The following is a 27,082-nucleotide window of genomic DNA, read 5'->3' as shown; positions in this document are numbered from 1 at the left end:
TTTTTCGTCGATTATAGGCATTTTTAGTCGATTTTCATAATTAAAAAATAAATAAATAAATTTAATAAAATTTGTATTAGTTTTTGTAGATCAGTTTAGTCTAGTTTTAGTTAATACTAGGCTAATTACAAGATATTTTGTATAGATATTTCAACTAGCAATCATTTTTTTTAATTTGCTGGTTTGTGAATTTTGACCTAGCAATTATGACAAACCTACTAGCAAATTGCTAGTTTGCTAGCGTGAATTTCGAGCCCTGCCTAAGTACTTTTATAAGTAGAAACAATCTCTATATCGACATCATTAATTTTAATTGGATTAGATTGTTTACTCTGTACCCTTGCCAAAGTTAAAAATCATTTCTTTGGTCTTGCTTCTTTAAAACGGTCAAACGATTATATATACACCATTGTTCAAGGGAATCAACTGAAAGCCTATAGCTCGATTCATCATTATTATAAATCAGTCCAAGTAAAACTGTGTTGTCGGCATATTTAAAAAGAAAATTGTTATCAAGTTTTGAGGTACAATCGTTAGTATGCAGGACATAGAGCAGTGGTGATAAAACGCACCCCTGTGGTAATCCAACGTTAGTAACAATTTTGTTAGGGAGAGCACCGGATACCAAAACTCGTTGTTCCCTATCACATAAGAAGCTCTTGATCCAGGAAATAAGGAAAGGGTTGACATTGATATTGTGTAACTTATTAAGAAGAATAGATGGATGCATTGTGTTAAACGCAGATGAAAAATCTACGAAAGTGGCACGAGCGTAACACTTAAGGTTATGAGTATGATGCTGAATAGTATGGACAAGCGAAATTTTTGCATCCTCTGTACTCATATGAGCTTGATATGCAAACTGCAAAGGATAAATTACTTCAGTAAGGGGGTCGATTAAATATTTTAAAATAATTCTTTTGAAACTCTTCATGATTACTGAGGTAAGTGCCACAGGACGGAAATCGTTTAGTTGAAAAGGGGGCGGTACTTCTTTGCTACAGGGACAATGACTGACAATTTCCAACTCCAGAAAAGGTTGATGGGACATTACAGACAGAATTCTCAAAACTAGCATAAAAAGTATTCAACGATTTAGCAGTATCAAAGGGATTATTATCGGATGCAAAAAAGTTACTTTTGACCTTATCCATTTCAGTCATGGTATAAATACATATCCATGCATCCCTAGTTCTACTAGATTTAAATGAATCTTCTAATTTAACCTTGTACCTATGTTTCGCATTCTTGATTTCTGGTTTAATTTCTATCTTTAAATCATTTAACAAATTAGTGTCACCAACACGGAAAGCATAACATCTCTGTTTTAAAAGACATTTAATCTTGTGGTTACCCAAGGTTTATTATTACCAAATATTTTTACAGTTTTTTTCCCGACAAGTTGGTCTTCACAGAATCTGATATTCGTTAACAACATCTACCGAGTACTGTAATCCAGGTCTTCTTCATCAATCATCGATGACCAGTTTCTGTCTGTAGCACGGAATGTGGTGAAAAACGATATGGTCACTATTCCCAATAGCAGGCCCGATGCGACATTTATAAGAGTTAGGTATAGAACATTAACATTGATCCAGAGTATTAATGCCTCGTGTCGGTTTGTCCACAAATTTATGAAACGATGGGAGAGCGTGTGCGATGTCACTTTCACGGTGAATAACGTCTCATGAAACAATTTTTGGAGGGTCAGGTGATTGTTCAGATATGTCATGAATGGTCTCTGAGATAATATTGGTTGTATTTTCCTTGTTACCACCAGGAGGAATACTACATCAAGCTCGTTAATTTCGTGAGGCAAGTAGAAAGGACGAAAAGACACACATAAAAGTTCAGTATCAGCATTACAATCTGTTTTCTTCACAGTAACATTGTTACACCAACGATTGTTCACGAACATACATGTCCCCCTCCTTTCATCAGCACGTAATATGTCAAATCCATTGATATTTGAAGAATTATCGTTGATTGAAGATTGAAGCCAGGTTTCGCTGAAACAAATGAGACTTGATCTTTTGTAGGTGTTTGGTGCAACCACAAACTTCGTAAATTTTATTTCCTTGTGATCGAACATTACTTAATAAAGTTATCATTGGAAGTGGTAGATGAGGACTAGTTCTGCTTTGGCGATGTTTTAATCCACCTTTCCTGCACTGTTTTTCTTGTCTTTGGTGGAGTGTCATCTCTCTTAGGAACCCAGTCCAGTAGATTTAGGCTGGGGGTTATCTCGGCCTGGGACGCGACGCGGGGAGTGAGGTTGGCGGGATTGCAAGCAGCAACAGTGTATCCCGATCAAAGCTTACCCTACGTGAGGAAATGCTGAGAATAAAAGTGGTCAAAAAAACAATAAAAAACAATAATCAACTGGCAACAAGTGACTTTCATCGCTACAAGAGAATGAAATAAAACATCTGTTCAAAAATACAATGCTGACAACGGTTAAAGAAAAAATGGAGACAAATAACGATAAATGTAGAGCAAATTGAATATCTTGATTGCCGATGAACAGCGCCACTGTCTCCGATGAAGAAGAGAATTTGAAGAAAACCAAAAATAAAGTAAAGGAGGCTGAGAAAAAGACATGTCAAGACATTGGTGAACAGAGACAGATTCCTAGTGTTGATAATGACCGAAAATTGTGCTTAGTTTAGATAGAGCAGACCTACATTCTTATTAGCCTAGGGCAGGCTAGACAAACTTAGAATAGATCCATTCAACCACCGCGACTGTAGAGCAGATGGTGGTGCAGTTTTTTTTAAAGGCAGCACACGGTGATCGTCTTTATCGATAGACTGCTCTGACCGAGACAGACTGTACATCCTTACTTTACATACCGTAAAAACTCGAATTGCAGCCCTGAGCTTCTTTTTTTTTGCGAAATTTAGATGGGCTTCTTTTCAAGATGGTCTTCTTTTCAAGACTACTTTTGCAAAGTGACGAATGGGGTTTCTTTTCAAAATGAATGCTGTAAACTTTGTGAATTTGTACTATAAAACAATAAATAAGTTCACTGTACCATTTATCTGTATCATGGAGTGTATTTAACTGGCATTGAATCACCTAAAGTACTGTATAAACCAAGCTTGTATTTAATTTATTTTGTTTTCTGAAATTCATGTACAGTGTATGTACTACTATGTCGAAAGGAAGCCTATGATATCTTGAAAAGAAGACAAATGGGTTTCTTATCGAGGCTAATTTTGCAGACTAAAGAGGGGGCTTCAATTCGAGATGGGCTTCATCTCGAGATTAAGTCCAGTGGGCTTCAATTCGAGGTTTTACGGTATCATTGATATACACAGTGTAATTATAGGCCTTATGTATTTTTTATAGGATTTCGCTTTTGTTCAAATGTGTTTGATTGTAACCTCATCTTGTATTTTTCATTTAAAGTCCCCGGTTGTCGTCTCCATCAACCTGATTTGTTTTCTGTTTAGTTTTGTCGTGTTTGATTCTTTCACCATTTTATGACTTTCATTTTACTTTTTTAAAAATAAATTTTTTGTGGAGAGTGACTGGTTTGGCTTGTCTTTGCAACAATTATAAAGATGATGATATTGACTGTTAACTCACAATTCTTATTTTGTCTATATTTTATCTTGCAGGTGTCTTATTGGAGATGAGGTAATGAAGCTTTTTCTTTTATAGTGTTTGCCTTAATCAAGAAATATAATAATTTTGATTCTTGTAGAAATTGTCAAATTCTTATGCTAAATATGAGCCAGATTTTATTGCTAGTGGATATTTACATATCTATTCAAATAAATACCCGGGGCATTTATTATGAGGGGTTTTTGAAGAGGTGTTTATTCGAGGGAGGCATTTATTTATTTTTTTTTGGTGTAAAATTAGGTATCCCAATGAGAAAATTTAAATTTTGTAAACATTAGATCTACAGTAACTCACTGGATTGGATTGGATTTATTTGGTGTAAGCACCAAGGATAGCTCACGAAAGTCTAGAAGAATACTTATTTCCAGTGGGGTCCTTCTGGTGGTGATTGGACAGTACACCGGGAGACAATCCCCTACTCTTTTCCGAAGAGTGTTTGTGTTCTTTAACGTGCACATGGGCATAAATGCACACGGGACCAACGGCTTAAAAGTCTCATCTGAAAGACGGTGCGCTATGTAACTTGTATTTCAGCCCTCTAGCTGAAACACAAGGAGAGGCAGCGATGAGGATTGAACCGGGGACCTAGAGATCTCCACGGTTCAGCGCACACACAGTGGCTACCACCAGATTAGCCGACTGAGCTAAGCTGCACTGCACTGATCATTTTCCAGTTTGAATTATTATAATCCAATACACCGTTCAAAAGTTTTGGCCCTTTAAAGATGGAAAAATAGGGGGTCAATATGCGAAAAAGTGGGTCCTTTTTTTTCAGACTGATTTTGGAGCATTTTTGGAGGGCCATTACTTTGAAAGAAATGTCTAATTTCTTTTATGTGTGTATTTTTTTCTGGGTCATTCTTTAATGTCGTTTTTTTTATTTAATGGCCCTAAGTATGGTCGGTTGCTATTTCGTGCCGATTTTTTGCGTGTTTCTCAAAAATAGAAAAATTTCACAACAGCCTTTTAAAACGTCATCTCAAAAAGGGTATGTGCTCTGATTATACAGTAAATTTGACAAAGATTTTTGATATTCTAATATTATTTAAAATATAAATGATAAAACTAAATGATAAACTAAAATTCGACCATAGTTTAACTGGTTTAAGAATTAATGAAGATGAGAGAAGAGCAGGAGAAGAGACCCCATATGTAGCGTAGGCCACGCTAGGCCTCCGTTGTTCTGTTGAGCGCTTTTCGCGATCACACTAGGACCATCCCAGGTTCATCTTCTAGCCTACTGTAAGTTCTATTCAAGGTCCTCGAATAGAAATATGAATATTTGGTTGAATATTAAAATTTGGGTAAAGAAAAGTCGTCAAATTAAAAACATTCTGCTAGTTTTAATTGTATATTTGATCTTGTATCACAAACTATGCCTGCTGCAGGCTCTCTACCTCTCTCACAGTGCAGTGCGACAGCAGCGGAACACGTGCAGCAGTGGGCGAACTGGAACCATCCATTTTTGCAGTGGGTTATAAATTGGGTTTTAAGTGGTAGTGATTAGTGATTAATACGCGTGTGGTAAGTAAGCTTCACCGAATACACAATGGCGTGGTCTCGAATTTTTTCAACTGTATTTACTCCCGAATTCACCATATTTCAAAATGTTTTTGCTTGATGACCATGCAAAATCTGTTATTAAATGATAGTTCTCAGATATAAATAAGATCTAGCTTTACTTTAGTGGTATTTTCGATCGGTTTTGTTCATGAACAATCGCTCGTAACACCAACTTTGTCACTAATTTTGTTTTTTGTGGTGGATGAACACATCAATTTTAGACAGTTTACACATCAAAATAAAGCTTGTTTAAAGCCTGATAACATGCAAAAAAAATCATTCCGCTAGATTTGACGGTCATAAAGTTGGAAAGGGGGTTTCCCAATGTTTTTTTTATGCGAGCAAATTTGGCTCACCAGGTTTTTCAACACATTTTAATATCGCACTTACTTATCAAATACTACATCAATCTTGTTAAAAAATATATGTAAGTAAACACTATAACATGCTTTTTCAAAATATATAAATTTTATTGGCAAAAATTCACAATGAGTATAGTATTTTCAACATCAATGTTGTGTCATTTTTTCAAATCTCACAAATTTTTGAAAACTGTATACACTCAAAATGGCTTCATTGGGATACCTAGTAAAATGGATGTATACTCAAATAAATGCCCCTTAATTTCACTGTACTGTAAATGTCAAACTATAACACATAATTACCGTCGAAATGTGTTAATGTGTTAATTATTTGTAAATGTCAAAATTGTTAAGAACCTTTACCCTGCTCCCATCCAATTTCAGTTGCTTCTTTTGCTGTTGTTCAGATAGGTGGTTCATATGCAAGTTAACATTTTGTGTCAAATGCTATATCTCGTGTGCATTATTCTCCTCGTATTCTTCTCTAATCCATTTCATTATACACATTAACTTTGCTCTCTGAATTTTTGAACCTGTTTTTTGTATACTATATTAATCATATACTTTATACGTATTCATACACACCATTTGTACTGCATACATTTTCAGTATTAATAAATTAAGTAGTGTATTGTATTTAAATGTCGCATAAATTCAACTAAATTACAACAGTTATTGTTAATAGTAACCTTTGTTTTTTTGGGGGTGATAATTGTTGTGTTGGTGTTCAGATTTAATAAACAGTAAAAATATTTGTAATATTTGAATTACATTCATTGTAAATTGTAATTTGGCATAGATTCAAGATTAGATAATGATATTCTAGCCATCAAACAGTCAATAAAAATATATTATCTAGTACTGTTCCATAATGACCTTTCCACCTTATCAACTACCAATCAGAACACAGCCAAAAATTCTCGCTTGTCCTGTTAGCACATGTCCCACAAATTTTGTATTTATTTATTTATATTTATATATTTTATTTATATTTATATATTTTATTTATACTTATATATATAAACATATATATATATACATATATATATATACATGTATATATATATATACATACATGTGTATATATATATACGTGTATATATATATATATACACGTATACATATATATATATACACATATACATATATACATATATATACTTATATATACGTGTATATATACATAATATATATATGTATGTATATACATGTATATATACGTATATATATATATGTATAATATACATGCGTATATATATATATATATACACACGCGTATGTATGTACACGCGTATATATGTACACGCGTGCTCGTATATACATATATATATATATATATATATATATACGTGTATATATAAGTTAAAATACGGAAAAACAACAATGCTGTGGGAAACAATGGCAGGATCTATTTGTAGAGATACAAATTTTATAAGCAACAGCTAAAAAGTAAATGCAAGTAAAGTGTATAATACGGTTACGGTTAGTGTGGCAGATACGTCATCATTTTGACGTCATACACCGGCTGTTATCCGCTAAATGTGTGGACGACACGCATATCTCGCTCACTACACGTAAGTGAAAAACGCGTAGGGAGATTTTAGATTTCTAGTAGGATCCTAATTTGTATTTTCACATTTTACATAAGTGTAAAAAAAAAAATGTATCTTTGAATACGTGCGTGTCATTTTTGTGACATTTGAAGACAGCAAATTATGAAAGGATGCTTCTCATTTTGGATTATCAAATGTCAGTGCTTTGACCTTGGAGGTGTTGGCATTTTGTGTAGGCCTAGGCCTACTTGTAACCAGGCACTTTTGGGTCATAAACAATAGGGCTTATCACAAAATAACCAACACTTCTGGGCAAGAAAGAAAGTCTGTTACGGCTACAATTTTCAATTGCAATTTCCAAAACCTTACATATACTAATAAAACTTTGAGAAGCATGTACATATATATATATATATATATATATACGTGTATATATAAGTTAAAATACGGAAAAACAACAATGCTGTGGGAAACAATGGCAGGATCTATTTGTAGAGATACAAATTTTATAAGCAACAGCTAAAAAGTAAATGCAAGTAAACAGCCAGAAATAGAACCAGAGCTTTTGGACAATTCTAGTCCTTCCTCAGTGGTGAGTGAGTGTGTATAATACGGTTACGGTTAGTGTGGCAGATACGTCATCATTTTGACATCATGCACCGGCTGTTATCCGCTAAATGTGTGGACGACACGCATATCTCGCTCACTACACGTAAGTGAAAAACGCGTAGGGAGATTTTAGATTTCTAGTAGGATCCTAATTTGTATTTTCACATTTTACATAAGTGTAAAAAAAAAAATGTATCTTTGAATACGTGCGTGTCATTTTTGTGACATTTGAAGACAGCAAATTATGAAAGGATGCTTCTCATTTTGGATTATCAAATGTCAGTGCTTTGACCTTGGAGGTGTTGGCATTTTGTGTAGGCCTAGGCCTACTTGTAACCAGGCACTTTTGGGTCATAAACAATAGGGCTTATCACAAAATAACCAACACTTCTGGGCAAGAAAGAAAGTCTGTTACGGCTACAATTTTCAATTGCAATTTCCAAAACCTTACATATACTAATAAAACTTTGAGAAGCATGATTAAAGAAGAGAACAGAATATAGTAGGCCTAAGCTAAGGCCCTAGACTTGGCCTAGGCTATGCTTAAATTGCGCTGTGATTGCAAAAAACACAGAATGATACGAGCTGTTACGGATAGCTAAACGTATGCATACACTTATTTGTTCGCGTGTGAAACCTCTCTAATAAAAAGTGGTTTACCAATGGAATTGAAAATAATAATAATTGTAGAACTTTTTAATGAGATTTTGTCTGTTATCAACATGACTTTGTCACTCTATGTGAGCTAGCAACTGTTGTTTTGTCATTGTGTGAACAACACCCTCTGGAGCTAGCTCTCTTCCTGTCAGGATTGGTTCCAGGTTCTTGGCCTTTCAGGTTGAAAGAGTTGGTCATATATGTGGGAAAGCTTGTATGTCCCATTGTCTCTGTTCATTGTCCATTTTTGTTTCCTTATTGAGATTGCCTTAATGATTGTTCTTTTGTGCCATGTAGATTTCGTTTCAATCATTTTGGTGTCGTCCCAGTTCAGGACGTGGTCAAGATCCACCGTATGGTCAGTGGCGGCTAATATGTAAAGTTTCTTGTTCAGTAGACAGGATACGTGCAGACCGTGTCCGTACTGTTTGTGTGTTGTTTTATACATCTTTTATGTGGTCTTCTAGTCGCTTTTCAAAGCGTCTCCCCAATGTATACAGAGTTTTGCAGATGAAACTATTCAAATATTTAATAAATAATAATAATAATAATAATTCGCACTGTGTCATCCATCAAACCTTAAATGCTTCCTGCTTTCACAGTAAAATCTGTCAAGGTAAATTTCAATTTTGGAAGACACTGTTTTAATTACTTGTGGTTAGTTACTGGTTAAAAACAAAGATATAGCGTAAAGTAAACTATGAATTATTTTCTTTTCTTATTTGAAACTGAATTGTGATATTTAAATAATATTCAAAGTCTGGATATTGTGGTATTTTTTCATTATTTTTCAAGTACTGATAATTTAGTATTTTTTATAATTTTAAACAGAAAACTCTCTTAATAAGTATGCAGCGTTAAACTCACTTTGTCACAAAATCCTGTTGAAGAAATGGTTTAGAGAACAGACACGTTCATTTTCTAAGATGATTTATTAAATCAAGGTATAGAAAGTATATCATCACTTTTCTTATGGAGGTGCTCAGAAATTGTTAATAGGCTGATAAAAAACCAATTCTGCAGGCGATTAAACAGCTTTAGCACAAAAATCTTTTCCAAGTATCCATTTAACCGAGCGCTAAAGTTCCAGAGATGAAGATGAGCATGATAATGGGTCGGTTTGGCTACACGTGTCGTCAGCAATTAGAATCGACATTTCCTCACATTTACATGGAAAAGAAGCACTTCATCTTCAGTAAGGTGATCGATCTATGACAAATTATCTACTAGATTTGAATAAATTTTTTCAATTTTAGAAAACATGTTACACTACGGTATTAACCATTGTGAAATTCAGTCAGTGCGAATGTCGATAATTGTGAAACTGCAAAACGCATCATAGTTAAAGAATGTTTGAGTGGCCATAAAACAGCTATTAAGACTAATTTAGTGAAATAACCAATTGTTAACAACACTGTCTTGACATTTTAAATGAAGATTCTCATGACTTGATGCAATAATTTTTATTATTTGATTTTGATTGAGTTTGAGTTTATTCAAAAATTCATTGTTCATAAAATCCATGTAGCCTGCAGAAAGAAGTCTAGTAGACTGTGTAGAAACACACATGACGTTGAGAAGGAAAAACAGCATCAAAAATCAAAATGTTGTGATCAATTAAATTTATTAATAATATTTTTTAAAATGGGGGATGTTGCAGGAATTCAGGTGACCCATTCTTGATCTGCATATTGGCCACAAGATGGGGAAAAGGAAAGCTCCCATTTGGTGGAGAGCTTCACATACAAATAGAAAAAAAATGAAATAAGTGTCAAAATAAATTAATGGGATTTTTCAGGATAACTCCAAAAGTAAGCCCAGGGACTGATAGTACATACTGTAATTCCGTTTTTTTTTTTGTTTTTTTTTAGCTTTTAAGGCATTAGGTCCAAGGATAGGACAATGTAAGTACCCTAATTCTGTTGTAATTTTTCAATTGTACTAACAGATATAGTAGCCTATATCATTGTGGTAATCTTGTAGGTGATATACTATTTCTATTAAGCTTAAAAGAGAACTAGCAAAATGTTTTTTTGTTCTAGAGGGGATTTTTGATATGCCATTAATAATAGAATCAAGCTTAAAGTCGTTTTTTGGCAATTTTTTATGAAGTTATAGGCCATTGTATACAATTTTTCTGTGACGTCACTGGCGAAAAAAGTAACAAAGATCGTGTAAATAACGCCGCGTAGGATATCCGCCGTATGGCTGTAACTCTTTTGTTGACAACCGCTGATGAGGTTATCAAGTCCTATGCACAATCAAAACCTACTCCTCATCGCCTTTTGAATGGTAATTATGTGCTTCTTCGATTTCAACTTTAACTTTATATGTCTTTCTGGTTTGAGAAAAAAAAAAAAGGAAAAAAACCCTTGGCTTATGTTCGGCCAGTTGCAAGCTTCTTAGAGGCCGATGATGTCCAAATTATGCATAGGCCTATGACTTGATATGCATTCAGCAGTTGTCAACAAACGAGTTACGGCCATGGTTACAGCATGCAACGCAAAAATCGTACGCGGTGCTATGTACACGATCTTTTTTTACTTTTTTCGTCAGTGACATCACGGTAAATCGTATAGTATAACTTCATAAAAAATTGACAAAAAATGATTTTAAGGTTGATTCTATTGTTAATGGCATATCAAAAATCCCCTCTAGAACAAAAAATCATTTTGCTAGTTCTCTTTTAAACTTAATTACATTCTAGAGAGCCATTCTCTAAAACATTAACTTATTTCAGTGGTCTGGATAGGGTACCCTTAGGCTCTTTGTTCTATTACTTGATTGCAGTAAGTAGAAAGTAAATTGTGAATTTGGCCATCAGAGTTTGGTACATATATTAACCACCTACAAGTCACATATTTATAGCAAGAAGACATTCCTATAGGTGTGAGTCAGCATACTGTATATCATTATATTACCTATAATACTAACTGTAAGCATTGCCAAACTATCCTTCTTCCAATTGTTTTTGCTTAATGTTCTTGTGAGTAGTATTATTGTAAAGACAGTGCGTCAAATACAAAAAAAAAACCAAAACTGCATACTACTGTATTGTGGGTTTAAAAGGGGCATCACATCAACCGATATTGAGACAGTGTCGCTTTCATGTCCAAGTATGCGTAGATAGTTAAATCCCCATTCCCTGCAAAATTTCAGTTGTTAAGAAAAATCTGATTTTTTTATACAGTATGTTATAAAGATTTATAAATATTATACGAAATTGCTAGTTTAACTGAATTTAGACATTCCTAAACATGAAAAATGTAAAATTAGACTGAAATTCCAATTGTGTCCACACAAAAATAAAACGAAGATGAATTTTTTATTTGTGATTTGTGATAGTTCTGCGAAGAAATATAGCAGGCATCGGAAACATTAGCCTATCAACACTCTCTATTTCTCATTTTTTTATCCTTTTGCGCAAAACTAAAATTTATGCTAATATTTTTCCATGGTTTATAATAATTAGAGTAATGCATTTTCATTTTTTTCTGAAAAAATTCTTTTTTTGTGTAATTTTACCGGGAATGGGCTTAAAAAAAAGGGGGAAAAAACCCCCCCAAAAAACAAAAAAAAAACTGCATGTAAAGTAATTAGTTGATTTATGGTGGATTTGACCCAATTGACTGATTGGGATGGCATCGCTTTTACATTTTTGTAGTAATGTAGTATGTAAGATGCAATCTAACAGTTATCCTTACACTAGGGCTGTATTATTATTGAGATTTTATGGCCTTCTGCCTCATTTAATAGGGATCATATATATTGCATTGATGTAATCATTGGATGACTTATTGAGACTTGTTAGATAAAAGGAATCAGACATCCATTATTTGCTTAATCCATCTCTGTGAGCGCTTCAGGACGCAATGCTGTCTGCTGATTGTCGGTGGAAGTCTGATCCACTGCACCGATTTTGACGCTTTGTATTCTTTCTGAAAATTTGTCGGCCAATGACCGCTGACGCAGTGTATGCCTGCATAATACACATCTGGAAAGAACTTTTAAATATCGCTCTGTAAAACCTTGGAATAACCTACCATCAAATATTCGCAGCACTATATATTCACTTTCAAGAGTCTTTCAAAAATCTGATTTCAATTTGCTTCTTGCACTTTATTCTTCATATAATATTTATTTTTATATATATTTAACTTTGTTTTGTATGTAATTTAAGTGTTTGTTATCTGGACCCCAAGAAAGTACAATGTCCCCACAATGATTGGGGGTCAACTGCTTAGCCAGCAAGCCATTTGGCCATTTTTTGGACGGCCAACAATTATTTAGGACTGCCACTTTTACTGTGATGGCTTGGCTTACTGAGCCCTGTCTAGTCTGGTCTACCTTAATTCCTTAACTTTGCATTCCTTCAAAAATTTGATTTAATATTACATTTTCATTTTGCTTCTTGTGTATACCAAATTTTACTTGTGTTTACCAAATTTTCTTTTGTTTTTGTATATAATTTCTTAACTTCCATTTCTTATTTTAATGTTGTAAGTATTAACTGGACCTAAAGGGAGAACGATGTAAAAGTTGATTAAGTATCCAGAATAAAGAAAGATTTCTACCTATTACCTAGAAAAATAATGTGAGCAAACAACCGACCGTAGCACCCAGTCTATAAGTGAAATATCTTTGTGATAGCTACTGTAATTCAACAATATTCATTTTAAGCCAAAATTCTAACATTTAAACATCTTTAAATGTATTCTAAAGGTCATAATTTTCAATTTTTTCCTTACAAGCAAGTTCTTCGTCTTACATTTTAGACAGCCTATTTCATTTTTCTGGCTAAACCCCTGTTGGGTTTCCAGCAAAACAGATAGATTTCTAACTAACTAGCCTATATCAACAACAGCTTTATGCAATTACTTGACTTTTTTTTCTTTTTTTTAATAAAATTAAACATTAAAGAAATGACCTTTATGTTGTAAGCAGTATCTTTAATTTACAGAATTGGCATTGAAGTATGATAATCAGAACACTTATTAGTAGCTTCCAAAACTGCTAAAAGAATGAAGGTATTTTCCAACTGAATTGACAATGTGCTCTAGAGAGGACTGATTAAGGTGCTGTACACCTTTACAAAGTCTCATTAACTGAGAACTGAACATACAGTGTATTGTTTGTGATGTTTGCATCAACAGAATTTTTATAATATATTCTGTACTTCTCTGCATGGCTGAAATAGTTTCCATTAATTTGATCAAAGAACCTAGCAATAGTAATATTATACATGTGTTAGGTTGTGGGAGTGTGATGTTTGTTGGGTGGGTGTAAATTTGTGATGTGTATTTGTCTCTGAAAGAAATTGATTAAATTAAGACCTTGTATACTGATGGCAAAAAGTACAATTTCCATGAAGGTGGGTGTTAAGTTAAAAGCGATTTTGTGATCAGGTTTCAACAGAATGCTTTTGTTGGACAGGTATCTGCATCTTATACTCTGAGTGCATGTTGTGTGATATCCCCCTTGAGTCGGTTGTTTTCATTGTCGAGCTTTTACGTAGCACCACTAATGGTCAGTGAACTTGGACTTATCTCTACACTGTTATCTATTGCCGCCAGAAGTCCAATGGAGAAACAGCAGTAAATGGGCTGCTCCACATGCTAACGGTCAGCAGAGTTATAGTGTAGATATGACTACGAGTGTCATAATATTAGCAGAAAACAGAAAGTTCAGGTTGTTCACCAGCATCATAGATGGTTGAATTTGGCTTGCCAATTGAGGACTGACCCTTTCAAGACACCTGCTTTTAAATTATTAAGGATGATGATGATTAAGAATCAACTTAGTATAAAACTAATTTGTCATCATAGCCCAGGGCGGCTCTAAATTTTCCCGTCAGACAAACATGCACCCTCATTGTTGTAGTTGTCTGTCTAAAAATTGTTATTTTGATTGCCTATCCTCTATACCATGGTCAAAAATAAAATTTTGGGCCACTCCAAACTGTAAAATTTTGCCTCATTTAACTCTCCTCTTCCCCCTTCCCCCTCCAGGGATTTTATTCTAGTACTTTAACTAGTTGAGCAAGTGTGTGTTTTATTCTGAGGGGGACCAGCACAATTAATAATATTCAGAACTATGTGTAAAATTGTGCTTATACTGTAGAATCCATAAAATCATCAGGTTGTACAAGAAAGTAGGGATAAGCTCTTTGACCTGTCACACAATTTTTGGTCCGCACGAAGCATTGACCCACAGCCTCACTCCTGTTCCTGTTCTTGTTGTTCTTTTTACCAAAACTTTAAAAGCGTCCGGCGTCGGCAGTTTTGAACGGACGTGCATGAAATTTTGTACAAATTAACTAGAGGTGATTTCCAAAAAACGTTCATCGCCCTTTTTTGAGTTGGACCCCAAGGATCCCCTATACCTACAAAACAAAACGGGTTTCAAATTTTAAAAGCATCCAGCAGCGCCATCTTTGAACGGACGTGCAGAATAAAATAGAGGGGATTTCAAACACAAAAACGTTCATCGCCCTTTTTTAAGTTGGACCCCAGGGTTCCCCCTACACCTACAAAACAAAACAGGGGTTTCAGCAAGGACTTTACATTACAACCATATACTACTACCGTAATACTGTAGTGTATGTCGCATGAATGGTGCGGTTGGTTAAGAATGTGTTCTAAAGAACCTAAGGTCGTGAGTTAGCAGTTTCTTCAGCTTTATCTACCAATTTAAAAACGTTTTCACAAGTTGATCTAGCATGACCATTAACAATGCAGCTACAGATTGCAATTTAAAAAAATAGTACTATTTCTGTATCGAATATCCAAAGCAATATCTACCGGTAATGTTGAATTTGTTTGAATTTATCGATCAATGCTACTAGAGATTCAGCAAAATGTAAAGCCACCTGGATTGGAGTGTCTAGTATACAATGCCACTCGGAAATGCTGATCGAAAGAAATAGAAAACTCTCGTCTGTGGGGACTTGTGAACAGTCTCCTCTGTTTACTTATTAAGAGACTTCATACAATAAACTACTAGAAATACAAAAGCTAATCTTATTGAATATGTTGTGTAGCAAAATTGGAAATACTTGTAAAGTTCATGTTATTGATTGGATTATTGGATATGCAAACACAAAGCAGTTTCTTTTGCGTTCTGCTTGAAAATCTGCATTACTATTTCAGTCAGCGTCGACATAATGCTAAAATATTCACCTGATGAGGACCACAGTGTGGTCGAAAACTTGTGTATAATACAATTTGCTGTTTGTCTTTAATTATTGTTTATCATATAGACCAATGGAATATAAAAATTACATTACAGCGAATCAAAATACAATAACTGTATATTTGGACACTTTTTGAGCAAAAAACTTTGCATCAAACCAGAATGTTTTCCCCTGAATCCTTTGTGGGAACATCAGTATGGCTACTTACATTTCCAACCAATATTGTCAAATTTTACACCTAATCATGGGGATTTCCTTTTTTGTGTGTGCTTTCATAGGATTGTATTCTGTATCATAATGTGCACCCTTATTTTTGAGGCATTACTCTATTCATGCTATATGCATCCTATAGAAAGCACAATATTAATAAAAAAAATATTTGGTCATTAAATTCGCATTCACATTCGAACATATACTAATTGTAGTTTTAACAGGCCTACATTAGTGCTTATTTCATATTTAAATGCATTTTGCATTGCAAATTATTGATATTATAACTATACTTTAAATTTCATAATTTTGAAAACATATCAACACCCACACTAAGGGTACAATTTCACGCTTTGGTTAGTGTCCCCTGAAGAGCGGTAGGCCTACACTTGTTGAGGGGTCTCAAAGGTGTCCCCTTAGTAGAGCCTATATCAAAGTATGTAGAGCCTCATAACAACAATATGATATTTGATAAGCATACTTATTAAAGAAAATAACTACCTAAAGCAGCATTTCAAATTACTTTCATGATTTGTTGATTTCCGTAGTTTTAATCTGACTGTTAATTCTGACATTGGTTGCTAGCACATTTGTCATGTTTTATTCCATAATGGCCACTAATTTAGTAGGCACTAAAGCGTAAATGCCCCTCAATGGTAGAAAAATAAGAGGCCGAGAAAGTGAACACACACAACACTGTAAAGATTCTAAAACTAAACTGTACAAGACCAAAAAAATATTTTGTGTATTTTGAAATACGAACACTATTCAACAAACAGCGGTCTGACTGAGATTATAGTACATTGCCGGCGCAAATTTAAGACAATAGCTAAACTTTTTATCCAATTATTTAACACTTAAGTCGCAAATTTAAGACAATAGCTAAACTTTTTATCCAATTATTTAACACTTAAGTTTTTCTATATATTTTTTGAGACTCGTGCGATATGACGACCCTCAAAAAATTCACTCACAACCCAAACTTGGGTCACAACCCATAGGTTGTTGACCGTAGCTATAATATATTCTAAATATATATGATTTTTTTTAATGCTGTGTGGAAATTTTGCCAATTGCTAACGTATTGGCTCTCTTCTGGTTACCTAAATCCAAGCAGGACAACATTCTCAATCTCAAAAGGGACATGTCATTATTTGAGGTCTGACAATCACTGAATAATATGCCTCTTTCAAGTACAATAGCAAACATATAATTATAATAATTATATATTTGTCCTTATTCTAATTGGAAATTAGCGATTTGGGCTGGGCCACTGTTGACCAGCGTAATTTGCAGTGCAGCGCCACCAACTTCTACAACAAGGAAACATATGGATACAAATATTGTCCTTATCCCTCCTTTGTCCTTTTCCTTTTCTTAACTCTCAATATGAGGGATATTCAAGGAGCCAAGCATTCAGACTCCCAATTAAAACCTGACAGCGCCACCACCACACCCTGCCTGTGTGAACCCTTCTTTTAGGGTTCTTGGGCAGTATTCAGACAAGACAAGACAAAACAAGCCTAAATATGGTATTGACATCACATCATGACCATATAGGCACATCATGACTATATATGGGCATACAACCATTTTTTGTCAAAGGAAATTTGATAATCTGGACAGCATAATATTGTATCAATGTTTTTCCAAATTACCAGATGTTATCTTTATGTTTGCTTTTAAATTATATTTTTATGCATCAATGTATTGTACAGGTAATGTATTATAATTATTCTGAATAGGTGAGACTTTTATAATTCCTTGTTTCACATAGTTATTTTTTTTATCGGAAGAGGGCAGCATAAAAAGATAAAAATCAATTTTTTTTTTTCTTATTTAGCAAATAGTTTTGCCAAAAGCATCTAGAAAATAAATAAAATTTTATTGGTGAATGTAAAATAGGATGGTTAAATGCTTCAGATTTATATAATTTATTATAATTTGGAAGAAACATACATATCTTGTCTTTGGAGGGCGTAATGTAAATGAGAAAACCTTTTTTCCAAAATGTCCACTTTTTCGTGGTGGTGGGTGCTAAAATCATCAATATTTGCAGTCGGCAGGTTTGAAAACAAGGTGTAAAAGAATTCTCACTTTACTTTGCAATTATGCTATATTATTGCAATGAGAATTGTAATCAAACAGATTTATTAACTACATAAATATAACTGATATAGATGCAAATTATCTTTATTATATTATGCTGATTATAATCAAATATTTTATTTTCACTTAAATGTGTTTCTGTAATACAAATGATGCACTTTATATTCATGTCCTGTTGTAAATATCATCCTTCGCTAGAAGCCGCATTGTTAAAGCATAATTCTATTTTATCGTTTTCAATGATCGTGACCTCGTTTTCATTCACCTGCATAAATACGGTAAATAAACTGTACCAATTGTCTCATCGTCTTTACTGGAAACAGGATGCTAATCCAGCTATTAAACCAAACTAGGTTGTGGCTATGCAAGCAAAACAACTATGGTACTAAAGATTCTCCAATGAAAAGTGTTTTATGTCGCATGAGTCATGTGACTGGATAAATGTGCCGCTCTGCAATGATGATGGACGTTATGTCAAATTTTAAAACACAGTAGCGTGAGAGTGAAATAGAAAAATCCCTTTACGTTTTACATTTGTGTTGCTTTTCAAATACAATGTCAAGTCTCTGACATCGGATACATATATTTGCTAGAGGTGACGATGGTAATTTATAGAAAAATGTATAACATTTTTGTTACGGTATAGAAAATCGTGTGCTGTCAATTGATAGTATGCTTTTGAAATGGCTTAATGGAATTTGTTGCTCATGGCCAGCATTTCCGATACTTGAAGATTTCATGGAATAAGTTTTGTACAAACAACTTAATCTAATTTAGTTTACAACTGTACAGCATCATCAGCTATGCTAAACACAAAGAGCTATTCCTACAAATGGTTGCTGAGTACAGTAAATTTGAAAGTTTAATCATAAGAATCATTATGTACCTACAGTAGCTGAGTGGAACACTTAAAATTATTAGGACCAAACCTTTGATGCAATGTAAAGCTCTAGGATGCTTGTAATCTACGTTTTGTTCAGGCTAAATATTGTACTTACAATAAGTACTTAAAATCTATTAGATTGCATCCTGCTTTTTTGACATTATATGCTGGAAATTTTGTTTTTTCAAATTGGCTCTTGTATTCTCGCTGCATATAGTGTAGTTTTATATTGCGCCATATCCATCTAACAAAAGATGCTCAGGGCGCATGATGTGGATTAGAAACTCAATCAATGCATGTGTTATTTATACTGTTATTATTATTTTTGTTAGTACTTATTTGTTGTTAGTTACTTCAAAGTCTCTCCAAATTGTTGGTTTTTAAAAGCACTTTGTTGTATTTAATGACTGCAATCCTCATGAGGCTATTTATTGGTTGTATGTAGGCCTTTGCTGGAGTATGCTGCCCCTGTCTGGGTCACCCATCAGAGACAGCATATTACTAGAATAAATAGACCTCTATTAAGAAGGATCACTAAACTTTGTGTTAGCAGTGACTCTGCAAGGCTCTGGTTATGAAATGTCTTTATGGCCGAATTGATTTAAATATTCATGATTTTGTTGAATTTAATCCTAAATATACTGAATCAGTTTTATTTAAACATAAATTTGCTAGGACTAATTCTTTTTAAATATTCACTTTTTAATAGATTTCCTTGTATGTGGCAAGGTATTCCTAATAATATAACAGATCTTTCACAAACTATTTTGTGACTGCTCTTTAATCGTATATCAAGCAGCTTTAATTTGTATTTATGCAATTGTATTTTTTTTTTCTTTGGAAATGAAGCATGGAGAGCTGCTTGATAGTACTTTGTACTACTTGCAATCCACGGGGTGCTGCACTGTTTGTCTGTGTAGTTCTTGTATGTTTGTATACCTGGAAATTGAATATAAATAAAATAAAAAAAAAAAACCATTGTAACCGCCTTTTTACTAATGGCTTGGGACCGGAGGGTGTACATATATCCAGGGATTCGTAAAGTCAAGGGTCGGTTAAATTTGTGGTATGTATGTATGACTTAGTGTAGAAAATTTGATCAGACGTGTTTTTCACGTGAAGCGAACTTAAAAAGAAATTATTTTGTACACCAGTGGTAGTTATTTGTTTTGTTCAGCCCATGGGGTGTTTACTGTATACAGTAACAGCCGTTTATAGACACAAATCAAAGTTGCTGTTGAATGCAAATTCTTAGCGTACGGTTTGTTTATTGTTTTGGTACTGAAATAAAATATACCGATTAAAAACTAACAAATCTGGTTTTGCATTATCGTGGGTGCCTCTGAAAAGGGCTGTTTGTTTTTTGTTTGTTTTGTATGAAAATGGCCATTTGTTTTTTGTTTGTTTTGTTTGTTTTGTTTGTTTTGTTTTAATAATAAACGTCAGAGGTAGAGGGTTTTATTATTATTATGAATATTTTTATTATTAGTAATTATTATCACTACAGTAGAATCTCGGTTTTACGTACGCCTCGTATCGACGATGACGCCATCAAAAATCCTGAAAATATTCAGAACAAATGACCCTTTTCAGGGCAACCATAAGTAAAAAGACTATAACAATAAACAAACCATAATGAAACGTATTTTCATTAAACAGCAACGTTGATTGAGTCTAATACCGGGTTGTTATAATCTAAAACCATGTGAACTGAGTTACTGTAGATGAACAACTACTGATGGTGCTCAAAATAATTACTTTCCTCCTTTCTTCGTGTGGCAAACCATGGAAAACTCGTCTGGTCGAATTTTCTACACAAAGCTAAAGTAGACATAGTTTCGTCCATGCTAATTGTTTGGCTCGCCCAGTACAGCGCACATGGTTTTAGTTCGTCTCAACAGGCCCAGACAACACCACAGCTCTGTTGTTTAGAATAGGCATGAAGGGGAATTCCCAAGTTATACCTTTGTCGTATAGGTAATCTTACAATATTTTCATGTTCTTTAGTTAAATAAAAGATAAAGTGATGAATTAATACACTAGACACATGGTTTTATAACACTGACGTCGTAAGGTGATGAATAAAAACACTAAACACATGGTTTTAATCATAAGCCTAGAGGCTAGGTCTAGCCTAGGTAACATCGTTCATTCATACATACGTTTATTGAATGTTACATACGTATTAGGTCAAAGGTTACCGCAAATTTAAAATCGACTTTCTACTGTATTAGTAAATAGTCTTATGCTTTTTCATATTGTTGTATCCAGCCATAAAATTTCCCCGTAGTGGGATGAATAAAGTATCCTTGTATCCTTTTAAGTATTTTTTTGGTTTTTGATGATGTCATCGTCTGTACAAGGCATATGTAAAACTGAGGGTTCGTTTAACTGAGGAACGTAAAAATGAGGTTCTACTGTATTATATAAGCCTTGATAGGTATTGTTATTGTTACTATTGCTGCTGCTATTGTTACAGTTAATTGTATCTTACAGTAGCTCTAATGATTTAGAACATTCAGCAATATAGTAGAGCATTATTACAGGCTAAGCTACAGTATGATGTACTGTATTATTACTGATGGTATTGTCTACTGTATTATTACTGATGGTATTGTCTACTATATTATTACTGATGGTATTGTCTACTGTATAGTAAAGGTTGAAACCTGAAGCCCATCTCTCTTTCCTTGCCGTTTAGGCCAGACTTTGCAAGGTTCTGAGGGGTTCGCCACAACTCGCACAGCAGTCTCCTTCCTAAGGTACAGTACTTATGATCAGCAAACATTATTTTCTATTAACAACTTTTATGTAGAGCTGTACAGTACAATTCATAATTCTTGAATTTCAAAACATAGTATGTTTTCCTTCATAGGTATATCTTTCAGCATTTTTCATAATTAAACATTAATGAAAAATTCCAGATTCAATAAATTATGGTGAGGATATGTCATCTTCATCATTTTAACGCATAATTTTAAAAACTTCATCGAAAATTACCTCTCAAAATATTTTATGTGCAACATTTTAAAGATTAACAAATAAATTTGCAGATTTGTTGAGGAATTGGTCATGTCATATTCATCGTTGATAATTATAACATTCTATATTCATAATTTCAAGACACTATGTTATAAAGTCTCCAAATCATAACATTAAATATTCAACATTTTGACACTTTTTATTAGTGACTAATATCCTTGTCTCACTAGTCAATTCTCTGTTGTTCATCGACCCCTCATTTCTGTGAACCAAACAGCTATTATATGGCATCCAATCTGTTAAAGGGTAATGATTTTGAATGTTGGGCTTGGCATTCAGAACTAACCTCACCTTTGAAGCTACCATAATTTAGTTGTAGAACGTCATTAAAACATGAACCTTCCTTCAATCGTCCACTCCATAGTACAGAAACAGCATTACTCCAGGTGTATACTGACATTGCTCTTTCAATTGATAAACATTGACCACAAGATCCTTATCAATCATCTGAATATTTCTTTTGAATTTTCAGGATGTGCTTTAAGGTGGATTGGTTGCTATCCCACTGACCGAAGTAGTCATGTCTGTGTCGGTAATAATTACTCGGAACCACGATTATTAGCATTTGAGGTTCCACAAGGCTCTTGGTGTCACATTCTATTCCACATTGTCACTGTCTAATCAAGTTCACTCTATTTGTAAATTTACCAAGTACCATTCGTAACTTATAGATGATTCGCAAATTTATTGACCATGACACTTGTCATGCAGCCGTCTGTGCACTTGTTTTATCAAGAATTGAGTATTGCAATTCATTGTACTCTGAGTTGACTGTAACAGATTCTCTAAAATTACAGAATTCTGCTGCACGTCTAATTTTTAACATTTGATCCTCTCATACTCATATATCACATCTTCTCTGTAAACTTTACTGGCTGCCTTTTAAGCTAGAGGTTTTTCAAATTATTGGTCCTACTTGCGTTCAAGTGACTGTCTGGCCAATGCTCACAATATATCTCTGACTTTTTTTGCTTGTACATAAAAAGCAATTTCATACCAGATTGACTTTGAACGTTGATTTTCATCAACCTATATTTAACAAGCGCAACAAATCTTTTCCGTGTTAAGTGCCACTCATCTGGAATTATCTTCCAGTGCACATTCCCTTTGGAATGGAAAGAGGCAAAGGTTACACCCATCTTCAAAGAAGGGGATCGTGCTGATACAAACAATTATCGACCTATTTCAGTATTGCCGTTAATCAGTAAAATCATTGAAAGAGCTGTTTATGAACAGTTGTATGGTTATCTTACGACTAATAACTTTTTAAACAATGCTCAATCAGGTTTTCGTAAAAACCATTCTACTGCTACAATACTTATTGATGTTTCCGATTACATTTTATATAATATTAATGAAGGTAGAGTGACTGCTGCTATATTTGTTGACTTAAAAAAGGCTTTTGACACGGTGAATCACCAACTACTCATTAACAAATTGCACCAATTTGGTCTTGATTCTATGTCTTTTAATTGGTTTAAATCCTATTTATCTTGTAGATCACAAATAGTCCAAATCAACTCAACACGCTCAGATGCTATGGACATTGATATTGGAATACCCCATTGTTCAATACTAGGGCCTTTACTTTTCAATATCTATGTGAACTCCCTCCCTGATATAATTAAAGGTAAATGCGTAATGTACGCAGATGACACAACAATTCTCTGCAGCTCCTCTAATCCCACTGAACTTCAAAATGAACTTCAAGCAAACCTTAATTATATTAGTCAGTGGTTCAATAAATTGACTTGAAATATACAAAAAACTAAATTTATGATAGTTGGAACACCCCATGTGCTTCCTAAATTTTCTAATATTTCTCTTATCCATGGGAATATTAACATTGAAAAAGTAGATTGTTTTAAATATCTTGGCGTGTACTTTGATTCCAATTTAACTTGGGCTACTCATATCGAAAATATTTCTTCAAAAGTTTCTAAAAGAATTGGTGTCATTCGCCGTGTCAAACAGTTCCTACCTTTCAACACAACTAAAATGTTAGCAAATGCACTTGTAATGCCTTTATTTGATTTTTGCAGTTGCATTTGGTCTAACACTACAACTAATCTTTTAAATGAGCTCTAAATTCTCCAGAATAGGTTAGGAAGAATTATTCTTTCAGTCGACATTAAAACACCCATCAAGGATTTAATGGATGGTTTAGGATGGAATAGGTGGAACTAAGGCTTGGAACGAACTTCCAAACCAAATTAAAATAGAATTAAATGAAAAATTTCAAAACTTTGATCAAAACAGAAAACTAATTATATCTTTCTGACCACCCTCTGTTCTCTTGCCTTCTTTTTAATTCATTTGAATTGGTTCTTTTTTATTTTAGTTAAGTTTCTGTATATTTTTTTATTGTTGGTTTTTGTTCTACTTTTTTGTTCATGTGATCCACTAGTGAGATCAGTGCTGCATCACTGAAAGTGTTATCACGTTAAAGGCAGAATAAATAAATAAATAAAAAAACCAATGACACCATTTAAGCCACCATCTGCGCTAATAACAGGTTTGGGTTAGGCAATGATCATGACTGCCTGTGGGTTGTAAGATGCCTGAGTATGTGGGGTGCAGCGCTTCCGTATCTGTAAAGAAATGCGCTTTATAAATGACTACATTGGATTGGATTGAATTCAATCAGTCATACATCATACATGATTATGATACAGTGGCTTCTATCTGGTATGTGTGCGATAAATTAATCAGTACAATCTGTATATCCTGTGCTAATTAACTCATCAGTATACTGTAAGTTTGATACCGCCGTACATGGATTATGCAAATCATATGCAAACTACTTTTAACTTCTTATTACAATGAATTGGGGAGGATTTAAAGCAGCCTTCACATGGCCCTCCCTAAAGTAACCCTAACACCTGTGTGAAACTAATGTCACCCTGACACTTGCACGACTTTTGTCCCCGCATAGTGCGCAAAGCATCGTGGCAAGGCGTGCCAGGTAGGACCATGGAGGTATTATTGAGAAGGTGATCACTCGACAACAGTTCCTTTGACGCGACAAACCCATGTGTTCCCTGCCTTTAGATCGCACGCGGGCGTATTACCTTATTATTAACATTTTTTCGTTTTTAAAATTAACAATGTTCCCTGATTTGATTTTTTTGGACTTTTAGTATGTTATTATGTGTGTATTTCACCAACAGATTTCACAAAATATTTCTGTTACAATTACTTCTGTATAATATTATATATATTATAATTTTGTCTAAAAATTGACTGGTTTGACTATAAAGCTAAGGCAGCATAAAACTGAAAATTACTCTGACTTTGGATTGAATTTTCGAATAGTCCACACTTGTTCACAATAAAATGACTTAGTTTATTATGAAAATTTAAGTTGAAATATATCATACTTTTGAATCTTGTAAATATTTCATTTAATGTACCATACTTTTAAATCTCATGTAAATATTTCAATTAATTCGAAAATTCTTTTTTTTTGTAGAAATATTAATATGTTTGGTATTTCATGAAAGATAAATGTATCAGAAAAATGGAAATGATTGCGCAGCCATAGTGATTGACTGTAAGTAGTGCGCATTGAGAAAAGAAGGTGCTCTCCATTTCGCCATGTTTCAATTTGTTGGTAAACTAAGCCGACTGAGCATTTTGCTGGTTGTAACACATTAGACTTCAAAGGCATTGCGCAAACGTTCTCCACGCTGCGGCAGCTTTGTTCTTGGCTCATGTGCATAGCGCTACATGCACGGAGCTTTTTCGAGTGATCTCCTTCTCAATAATACCTCCATGGTAGGACTAAATTTAGGTACCTGCTGAACATGAAACACCAGAAAGCAAATGAATAAAAAGATTCACAATGATATTGAAATATTAATTTATTTTCCAGATGGGATTGGGTAAAACACTGCAGGCACTCTCAGTTGCATATTGCTACAAGGAGGAATGGCCACTCCTCATCATCGTACCCTCTTCATTGCGCTATCCCTGGATTGAGGAGCTGGAAAAGTGGTTTCCAGAACTAGAGCCTGGACATATCCATCTTGTGAACAGCGGAACCGATGTTGGGTAAATATTATTAGTAATGTGTATGTCTTCCTAGTTGTGTAATTTATGTATACAGTACATTAAAAAAAATTATTGATGAAGAAGAGGAGTAGGAGGAAAAAGAGTATATGGGAGGACAAGAATAAGGAGGACAAGGATGAGGGCAAAGGCTTTCTTCCTAATTGTGTAGTATGTATTTTTCTATGATAATTTTCCCCAGATTAGCAAAGATTTTTTGAGGATAATACTGTACATTTTGCTATATTCTTCATATTATTAATAGTGGTGGGAGGTGGTAGTATGGGGAGGTTGGAGGTGGTTGTGGCAGTATAGATAACTGGAATTACTATATGGTAAGTCTGCAAATAGGTTTCAAACAAGGTAGAATACAAGATAACTATAAGGCTTTGTCTACACTATCACTTTGCATATAAAATATATGCCCATATTTGGGTGTAATACGACATCATCATGCCCGTATATGGGCACATCACATTTGTTTTGACTGAGCAAAACCCAGACTATCCAGACTATCAATTTTTATTTGACAAAAACATGTGACATGCCTAAATATGGTCATGATGACATCACATGATGACCATATATAGGCACATCATGACTATATATGGGCACACAACAATTTTGGTTTTTTTTCAAAGAAAATTTGATAGCCTGGACAGAGCTTTAGAGGATACGGTTAGTGCGACGTATATGTCATAATTTATAATGTCGTATGCTGGTTGCTATCCGCTTATTGAAAAACGTCGGTACTTGGTGTTGTCAGGATTTTCTTGTAGGCCTAGACTAGGGGTCTCCCTAGGCTTAGCTTATACAGTAGTAGCCAGGCATTTTTGGTCACGAAATAACCAACTCTTCAGGGCAACAAAGGAAAGAATATTATTCGGCTCTCACTTCCAATTTCCAAAACCTTGCATACCAAAACTTAGGACATGCCAAAACCTGATTTTGAGAAGCATGATGAGGAAGAAAACAGAATAGCCTAGGCCCTAGGCTAGGCCTAAGGCCCTACGCTGAAATTTCGCTGTCATTGCGAAAAGCACAGTATGGCTACTAACCGGTCGTTTTTATGTCTGATAACAAAACCTAAATCGATGTAAGGCTAGCTAGCAGTGTTGATAGGCTAACATAAAAAATTTATCTGCGTTTATTTTTTGTGTGGAACGCAAAAAAAAAAAAATCAAATTTTAGTCTTATTTTACATTTTTTCATGTTTAGGAAT

General features: G+C 34.1%; 1 protein-coding gene across 1 annotated transcript in view; it reads left to right on the top strand.

Moving 5' to 3' along the window:
• LOC117124452 (DNA annealing helicase and endonuclease ZRANB3-like) overlaps window positions 1–27,082 on the top strand; it is a 78,108-nt gene that overhangs the window by 2,098 nt on the left and 48,928 nt on the right. Inside the window, exons 3-4 of the mRNA XM_033270684.1 lie at window positions 3,624–3,642; window positions 25,685–25,863. Coding sequence (XP_033126575.1) covers window positions 3,624–3,642; window positions 25,685–25,863 — 198 coding nt within the window. The remainder of the gene's footprint in view (window positions 1–3,623; window positions 3,643–25,684; window positions 25,864–27,082) is intronic.

This window comes from Anneissia japonica, unplaced genomic scaffold (assembly GCF_011630105.1).
Source record: "Anneissia japonica isolate Jap-2015-1 unplaced genomic scaffold, ASM1163010v1 scaffold665_len1252844_cov201, whole genome shotgun sequence".
NCBI lineage: Eukaryota > Metazoa > Echinodermata > Crinoidea > Comatulida > Comatulidae > Anneissia > Anneissia japonica.
The sequence above is the reverse complement of the archived record's forward strand: the minus strand, read 5'-3'. Positions and strand labels throughout refer to the sequence as shown.